The following is a 9668-nucleotide window of genomic DNA, read 5'->3' as shown; positions in this document are numbered from 1 at the left end:
GATCAAAGGATAGTCGTATGAAAATAGACATAATGCGTGTGATTCCCGTAAATTATAGATCGTATACAAGAAGAGAAATAGAGGCAGTTCTGGATATACGAAAAACACTAAAATTTTCAACAGTTATAGTATGAATGTTGATGTGATGCTTGAACTATGTTCCTGGTTTACATTTAAAATTGTGTTATCTGTTGCAACAATAGTTCAAAATCCTCTCATTTTAGCCAAATGAATAGGACAGCAACGGCACACTAACATTGTACAGGAAAATTAGACTTGATAATTCGATTTTTCTTTAATCAATTTCTGGTGTGTTTCTTTTTCATTAACGCGTGTTGTTTTCCAAATTGTATCTTTTACCCCCCCCCTCCCCCACTGCCCAATAAATAAAACTTAAACATTGAAAGGATTTTAAGAATCAAGAAAACAGGTCGACAGTTTTTTCATGTATAGCTCCTAATTTAAAACTAGTGTTCCAGGAAACGCATGTGTCATCTCCTATAATGTCAATAAAGATATAAACAAACCAAAAAGTGGTCAGTTATTTATTTGCTTTCTAGTATTTTAGTTCATGCATTTGCCTTTAAAGAAAATATTCACGGATAATAACAGTGATAGGAAGGCATTTATCATAAAGTGTGACAATCAAATAGAAATAAGATTCCTTAACCTTTAAAGTTAGAATTAAAAAAGAAATTGAAATATAATCATAAAAAAATAATTTATGTACACTATTCATATGTGTTTAATTCAACAATCCCTCATATTCGTAACTAGAAAGAGATTTCGGTCAGTCTTTACTGCAGTCTACAACATACCCATCCCGATGTATTTTCATAGTATTTAAAGTTCAGTTTGTTTGGTAACTGTAAATATATATCACACAGTTCAAAAGTACAGTCTCATGAGATCATAAGCATATAATATATGATGACAGTCTAGCAAAAACCACCATTATGTACATTCTTACGTTTAGAAAACGAGCCCTAAAGTTGACGTCATAAATTTAAGCTGTTTTTGCATTCGTGAGGTGTGAATCCTGATTAAGAATAAGAATATTCTTTGTAAAAATACATGAAATTAAACTGACAAAAGAATTGATTGATTGTACTTAAAAAAAATATTAACGCTCTTTGCGAGGATCGAACCAATTTTTTTCTTTTCATTGCACTGGACGGGGGACGCATACTACTGAGCTCTTATTGCTACACAAACTAAATGATTTTTAAAACGACAATGACGTACCACAATTAAACACTGGAAAATTTTTTTTTTTCGGAAAAATTTTATTTTGCATCGTCTCTGGGTCTTCTCTCCATTTTTTTTTTTTTTTTACAAATGTTTGTTAGTTGCTTTGAATGAAAATACACACAAATAATGTTTCAGAATCACAAAGAGATGACCCAAACATAGCATTTCTTTTTAGAAAAACGTGTTTAAAAATGTGATATATTGTACCAAATGACTCATCTAACCAATTATATTCTGGCAAATTAAAATATACGGGGAAATATTTCACTTTCCTACATCACGGGTACCCGATACATGAATGAACACTAAACTTTCATGTGACAGATCAATGAAATTTTCACTTTTCAAGTGCATCCTGATTCCTGCCGAATGCTAGTCAAAAGCACCTCGTTCTTGGCTTGAACACAGTTTGTAACGATTACTGTTTGCTAAATCGTTCTCAAGTACATGTCTTATCATCATGTCCTCTCGATATAAAAATTATATAATTCTTATTTTCTAGATAACTTATTCTGTGTCCATGACAAAACCAAATCAGTTAAGAAAAACTTACATCATACATGTACATGTACTAACAAACAAATTATAAACGATGAAATGAAAGTTTAAGCTATATGTTTCCATGATTCCAGTGTGTTTTGGCAATTTAAGTGAACTTTAATTGTGCAATTCAAGATAACAAATATCCTAAATAATTGTATGTCAGGTATCTTTAATAATAATAATGCAAACGTCCTTATGAGTTTGAATAAGAAAAATGCATAATTTTTTTCAAAGTGATCGGCCACAATCATGCAGCAGAACTTCAAGAGGAAATTGTCTTGATTTGACATTACATCGTCTGTACCGCAGCTTTTGCGTTTGAGAGACGCGTAGCTTTACAGGATTCTATTCCAATGTATCCAAGCACAAAAAAAAATTAATTCGATTCTTGCCTTCCTGTCCCTAATCAATCCTGAAAGGTTCTTCCCGATTTGGAGAGGAATAGCATTTAGTCGACCCAGAAGAACTTTATAATTTCATAGTAAGAAAAGATTGTTGACTTGTTTGTTCCAGTCATTAATGGTAATCATACTCAAAATCCAAATAAACAATTCTAATTGTGAGCAGAGCAAACACGGACCTGTTTATATAGAGGTGGGATCAGGTGCCATGGAGGAATTAATATCCCTAGTCGATCAGTCACATCCTCCGTGCGTAATCGAGTAAAAGGAATAATACGTAGACAATTCGCAGTGAAAATAATAATCTAGCAATTCTATAAAGGACATCAATCAATATTCGACTTAACAATAATTTGTATTTGTAAACAAGGTTATTGTATCCACCATAAAATTTGCGAAATGTTGACTTTAAAGAGATTGCTGATATTCTTGTATTATCACCTTCTCTGTCAGTAGCCTGCCTTTTTATAGAGGTTAATGGTACGTAGAACACGCTCTTCCGTATCGAATATCTGGGAGACACAAACTCCATAGTGAAATTGATATATTCCAAAATAAATAAGGGAAGTTGACGATAAAAAAAAAGTTGAAGTCATCGCTTTTATAACAAAATTTTGTTGATTGTTTGCCACCACTTTCTTTCCTAGAAAAAACATATATATTTGAAACAGATTTTTTAGACTCAGTGGTTCTTTTATTTCGAGTTAATTGGGATATATTGAATTAATTTTGTAGGAATGAATATTGTTTATTGATAAAATGTCGTCGATGTATCTAATTGTTGAGTTGAAGACCAGTGTAAAATTCTTCTTTTCATGTAGACATTGCTTCATAAGAATACAAAACAGGTCTGCAAATGTCAGGGCAAAAGAAGAACCCATGGGAATTCCAATAAATTGTTGGAAGAACCTGTCTCCAAAAAATTACATAGATACTGTCTATGAGAAACTCGAACACCTTTTTAAATATCAACCTTAGAGTACTTTTATGTGAAATTAGAATGTTAATAAGAAAGAAAAGTTTGTAGATGACCAGTGACAAAGTATGCAAATTTACGCGTTCCATTTTTATTGAAGATTCAGTTATCTATGACGTCAAAAAGACTATTCTTAAATTTATCGTTTGAAATGGTGTAAAAAGTATTGAGATGTGATACATTTTGATGCTACAAAAAAGCCTTTGAATCCAGTAGTTAAAGGTGCTTGGACACAGATTTGAAGTTAATATTTTTTCAAATTTTCTTTATTATTTCATGACTTATATGTTGCATTTCATACTAAAATATAACAAAAATCTTATTTTATCTCGAAGTTATTGAAACTTCGAATTTCTGGACGCGTTTGATTGACACATCCTTGCACTTTCACAAATTTAAATTTTATTCTTAATACTTAAGAAAAGTGGCAATTTTGTTGCGAATTTATGAAAAATATTAAAACTATAATCCAGAAAATTCAGAGTAGAAATGTGAGAAAGCAAAACCCTTTCACAGTATTGTCAGTCTGTGCTCAGTGGTGTGTGCAGAGTTTAACAAATAGAACACACCCGGTAAATCGTAAATATTAACAGTAACAGAATTCGTGCCCTGTTTGGAAAAACAGTTTACATTTCACGGATGTGTTCAATGTTGTAAACTCTGTACACATCACTGAGCACGGGCTGACAATACTAGTGATTGGGTTTTGCTTTCTCACATTTCTACATTTATTTTCTGGATAATAGATGTAATATCTTTCATTAATACACAACAAAATTGCTTCTTTTCTTAAATATTAAGGATAAAATTAAAATTTGTGAAAGTGCAAGGGTGTGTTAATCAAACGTATCCTGGAATTCGTAGTTTCAATAATTTCCAGATAAAATAAGTTTTTTAATTATATTTTCGTGTGAAATGCTATTGCAATATATAAGTCGTGATATAATGCAGAAACTTTGAGAAAATAAGTAACAAAAGAAATACATCAAAACTATGCACATATGTGTGTATTATGGTAAACAGATTCAATGAAATATATGGAGATAACGAGCAGTATTCAAGCTCAAAAGTCCATTAATCAATACAAAATAGGAGCAGAGCAAACACGGACCTCCAAACATCAGAGGTGGGATCAGGTGCCATGGAGGAGTGAGCATCCCCTGCCGACCGGTCACACCCGCCAAAATAATATAATAATGTACAAAATATAAAAATAAAAAAACTGTATCATCAGATTTTGGTTTTCCTAGAAAAATATGTTTATTCAGACCTTAATACCATCTGACACTTCGATTTAAATTATGTGAAATGTCACAGAAGCTGAGATTCGTTTGAAATCCTGAACAAACGTGGCAAAATATAGAAGGAACACAATACAAGTCAACCACTCACTGATAGCCGCTGTCATGTGTGCTTGATATCCCTAAAAATAATCAAATATGGAGATAACGAAAAGTAATCAAGCTCAGAAAACCATATAAAAAATACAAATCAGGAGCAGAGCAAACACGGACCTGAATAACATCAGAGGTGGGATCAGGTGACAAGAAGGACTAAACATCCCCTGCTGACCGATCACACTCGCCTCATATATAACCATGAAAACGGAAAAATACGTAATTCAATGTATAAATAAGGTCGTTGTATCGACCATAGAACTTGCGAAATGATGGCTTTTAACGATACTGTTGATATTCTTGTGTCATCAACTTGTATGTCAATAGCTTGCCTCGTTTAAGGATATTGTTCGTGCGTAGAATATAAATACTTGCTACATGTAATCTACATGTTTTTTTTATCATTCATTTAAAGCCTATACTAAATCAGTACAAAATTACATCATTTTAGACCACCCCGGATGAGAGAGCACTGGCAAACAGTAACATAAAAATGTAATCAATTTTGATCCAAATTGGTGTATTTGTTTGCGGTTCACTGATGTATGTGTTAAAATATAATTTTTAACTCATTCTTCTTTGATGTTTTCAGAGATCCGTAATTGGGCAAAAATTCTATTTATTATCTTTACATTTCACTTAAAATATTAATTATAATTGAATGAATGAACTTTAAATTTCAAATTTATTTTCAATGTAAAAGGCAAAGATAACGAACAGTGATCGATCTCAAAAACTCCATCAACAATACAAATATGTAAAGAGGGGATAAAACACGGACCCCTGGAAATTCCAGAGGTGGGGTCAGGTGCCTAGGAGGAGTAAGCATCCCCTTTTGACCTGTCACACCTGCCGTGAACCCCATGTTTTGATCAGGTAGACGGAACCGTCCGTAGTCAATTCAGTACAAAAACAAAGGCCTAACTTTTGGTATGAAATAAGTCAGCCAAAATACGACCCAATGATAGTTTATATTTGCTAATAAGGTCATTATAACGACCAAAAAACATTACGAAATGCTGACGTTAAACGAAGTTGTTGAAATCCCTCTAACATTAACTTATCAGTGAGTATCCTGCCTCACTTTAAAACTTGATCGTACTCAGAGCAAGGCTCTTGAGTAGCGAATAAATTGGGAGACATAAACACTATAAGCTGGAGATAGTGGAATATTACTACTTAAATAAGGAAAGTTGACGATGGGAAAACTAAAGTCATTTCGTTTGTCAAACAATTTAATTGTTAATTAGCCTTTATCGTCTATAGTCAGTAAAACATCCAAGTATGAAACAGATTTGGCAGACTCTGTGGTGTCTTTTATTTCAATGTACTTTCAATAATTTTGCTTTGAAGAAAAAAAATGTTTCCCAAACGTAAAAAGAAATCTTGACAATGTCTTGGTAGTTATTTTCTGAAAGAAAAAATAAAGTAATAATATTGAACTAAGGTATCTATGCGGAAATTTAAACATTTTTTTTACCTTTTCAGTAGACTTCTAATGTAAAGGATCAGTAGCGGATGAACGCTGAGCTTTGGCAACCAGAGTGTCAATTAAAACTTTTTAATTTTGTTAAAGAAGCTGAAATACTGTAAAATAATTTATGCCTCCTCTTTCCCTACCTACACATCAAAATTAGACAAACTTACATGTGTGTTGAAAAAATGTTTATTGATCAAAATATGATAATATTCTGATCAAATCAAATAGTAAACTCGTACAAACTTTTAAAATACAGTTCCAGTATAACAAAATGGATTTCACAATGTAAATATGCAAATTACAGTTTCATCATACAAAATGGATGGTACAGTGTAAATTTGCAAGTGAAGTTACAGTATTGCAAAGGAGGGATTTGTCAATGTAAAGAAACAATTGTAATCAGCGAACATATCACACATAAAATACAAGAAGTAGAATAATACTAAAATTACATGAAAAGAAACATATGCTCGATATCCACAGACTGCATCACATAATGAATATCTATAAAGCATGTATCAAAAAACTATAGGATAAGTGTATTTACACAAAAATCGACTGGTGGCAGCAGGTGGGGTAAATAGCCCCCCTAACGATTGACTAGGGCCTATAAAAAACAAGACATGTAAACCAAAATGACTAGAGACTATAAAATATAAAATAAAAACTGAAAACAGAATACTGTGAAAGGGAGGTGGGAGGGAAATTCAACTCAATACAGACTGTACTTCTTGGTAAATTGATGCCACAAAGGGGACGCTATCTTTCAACCAATCAAATTGCACCAAAAGTGGTTTCATAACTGAGGGGCTCCCCATAGGGAAAAATTACATGAGGTCCAATAAAGGTTCAGTATTTCATGAAATAAACATAAAATAATTTAAATATTTACATGTATTTCTTTGTTGAGGTGAATTTATTTAGCGATTTCTTCCCTTTTTGATGCAATATTTACCTTCAGTGTAATTTTCTATACGAAATTCATTGGAAAATCTACAACCTCCAAACCCGTATAAAACACACAAACCTTGACAGGGCGTGGTATAATACACAATAGGAACTACATACAATTTCATCATACTAGAAACACCAAAATGTACATTCTTTTGGCTCAATTTTATTTAAACAATTACCCTTTTACATTGTTATAAAAATATAATCATTCTATGTTTAAATTTAATTTACAATTTAAAAGATTAATGAAATGAACATTTATGAAAAGAAAAAGTCAGTGAATGAAATTCACGGTATTTAATTTGTCGGTACGGCCTTGTGCTGTTTTTCGACCGACATCTAATGATTAAAACAATTGCTTCCCTAAAAACATTTTATGTCATTTTTTACATAAATTAGATTAAATTTACTTTTTGAAATTCCTGGACATGTTTGATATTGCAAAAAAAAAGTCAGCTTTATCTGCAGTTTATTCTACTATATTGCATTTTTAAGTTTTAGGTAATAAGAGATCTGTCATGGTTTCTGGTTGAATAAGAGTTGTGTGTTTTCTATCCCCGAGCCTTCTCGAGGAGACAACATACACATGAGTTTGAGGAAAATCATATCCAATGCAAATGCAAAATTCCTTTTATCACTTGTTACATATGGCTATAGCATATTCACACAGTTTTAATTTATACAATGTACATCTGTGTATGAATGCACTTTATTTCTCTTCATAACTTTCACATAAAAAAACATTGCAAAGTCACAAATGTTTATATAAAAACGATATAATATGACTGAAATCTACTATATAAAGGAGTAAACAGGTGATAGAATAAGGTATCTTCTCACTTAACGAGGTTGGATCCTGATATTTAAAGTCTTAAACTTATTTTGTCAAGTATAATTTTAGTTTCTACACACATAGCTTACTTAAAAATCAGAACAAAAATGGGGGTCAATATGCTTCTTTTGACGCTACAGTACATTTAATATGACCTTTTTGCACTTAAATCTGTGTCTTAATCAAAAATCACATCTTCGACGTTTTCCCTTCAATGTTTTTATCCTAATAAATCATGGGACAAAATAAACAATTAGTCTATTTAAAAAAAAAGACACATTAAAATTGTGACTAAGAAAAAGTTTCAAATTGCTTCGCATAATCAATTATTTGACCTTTCTGCACTCACAAAATGTGATTTTTCTGGCATTTAAAATTTAACAAGCAAGAAAATTATATTAAAGTCTTAAACTTTTGCTGAATTTAAGCAGATTGATCAACGTTATCTTATATATTCAGAAAACATAAACAAGATTGGGGGTCTATGATGTAAATTTTTAGATATTAATAAAAAAGTGTTAATTTATATTAAAATTGACCCAATTTTTTCCTGGACTTTCAGATTATATTTACTATATTTGTCACAATACAATAAAAGAATTCATAAGAAATAATTTAATAGATATTTCAGAACCAGCATTAAACATATCACTGCAAAAACAGCTCAGTGTGACACCAGCATGGAAAAATAGGAATCTAAACTTAACAGTACTGTATATATTTCAAAAGGGAAAAATTGATCATTTTCTTCTAAAAACCTTCCGCCACAAAATATAGTTCCTGGCTTAATCCTATTTGAATGGAATTTAATCGCGTTTTTTTTCATTGGATATAGTTAATTTGCATTCTGGAATCCAGATTTAATGTTAAAACTTAAAAGTGATGCAGAGGTCCAGATCAAAATCTGCTCAAAAGCTCAGGATCGAACCTCTTTAAGTGATTTTCTGAGGATATATTAAGTTGACCCCCCCCCCCCCCGTGCATATGCAATAATAAAATGTATTTATCAACAAAATCATATTGGTAATCGTGTTCAAAAAGAATCGTTAACCATTTCAAAGGATACATGAAGCCGCTGTGATTGTACACGATATGGACATTGCCAGCCGGACTCTACTTAGGGTCACGGTGTCGGACATTTTGCACGATATGAAAGTTTGTAGATACATGTACAAGATACCAAAACCAATCTTCATCGCTACCCCAGTCATGTGTACGCCCTCTAAGTTCGTTTCCTTTTAAATGGCATAGAGATACATTAGCCATAATTCACTTTTGCATCCTAAAAATCTCTTTCAACGTATTCGAATGCAAGCATTGTGAAAAAAGATTGATATGTATGATCCAATTTTTTAGAAAAAAAACACATAGAATAAAACTAAGTGCAATTATTGCGTTCAGAGTAATTAAGATGTAACCTGAAAATTTGCCACAAGTCCGAGGCCCAGAGATGAGAACCAGCCGAACATTAGTCGTAGAATGTTATATCACCGGAGCGATCTCTCTTCGTTTGACACCATACGGATCCAAAGATATCTGATGTACATTGTGCAAAACGCTGAAACAGTATTTTAATTGTCACAATATTTGATAGTAGGAAACAGATAGGAAACAGATAAAGTAATTTTAATGTTTGATAGCAATTTTTGACTTTTTGAAATTACTATGAATTTTTTTGGAATTAAAAAAAATTAAAATAGAGATTATTGGGGTAATTATGCAAGGGTATGAAATGTATGAAAATTCATGAATATTTTAAACATATAAATTCAGAGAAAAAGTTATTTTGTTACCGTACCGGATAGGGCGGAGATATTCAGGAAAAAACTGAATA

General features: G+C 31.8%; 1 protein-coding gene across 1 annotated transcript; it reads right to left on the bottom strand.

Moving 5' to 3' along the window:
- Positions 1 to 4465: 4465 nt before the first annotated feature.
- Positions 4466 to 9303, bottom strand: LOC133186536 (DNA damage-regulated autophagy modulator protein 1-like). Its single transcript, XM_061321768.1, has 3 exons — positions 9253 to 9303; positions 8899 to 9069; positions 4466 to 4594 (listed from the first exon to the last, which is right to left on the bottom strand). Exons 1-3 carry the CDS (start codon positions 9301 to 9303, stop codon positions 4466 to 4468), a joined length of 351 nt encoding a protein of 116 aa, XP_061177752.1.
- Between the last annotated feature and the right edge of the window lie 365 nt (positions 9304 to 9668).

This window comes from Saccostrea echinata, unplaced genomic scaffold (assembly GCF_033153115.1).
Source record: "Saccostrea echinata isolate AGI-Se365-2 ecotype Australia unplaced genomic scaffold, CSIRO_AGI_Sech_v1 ptg000014l, whole genome shotgun sequence".
Classification (NCBI taxonomy): Eukaryota; Metazoa; Mollusca; class Bivalvia; order Ostreida; family Ostreidae; genus Saccostrea; species Saccostrea echinata.
This window is presented reverse-complemented; position numbering and strand designations above follow the sequence as displayed.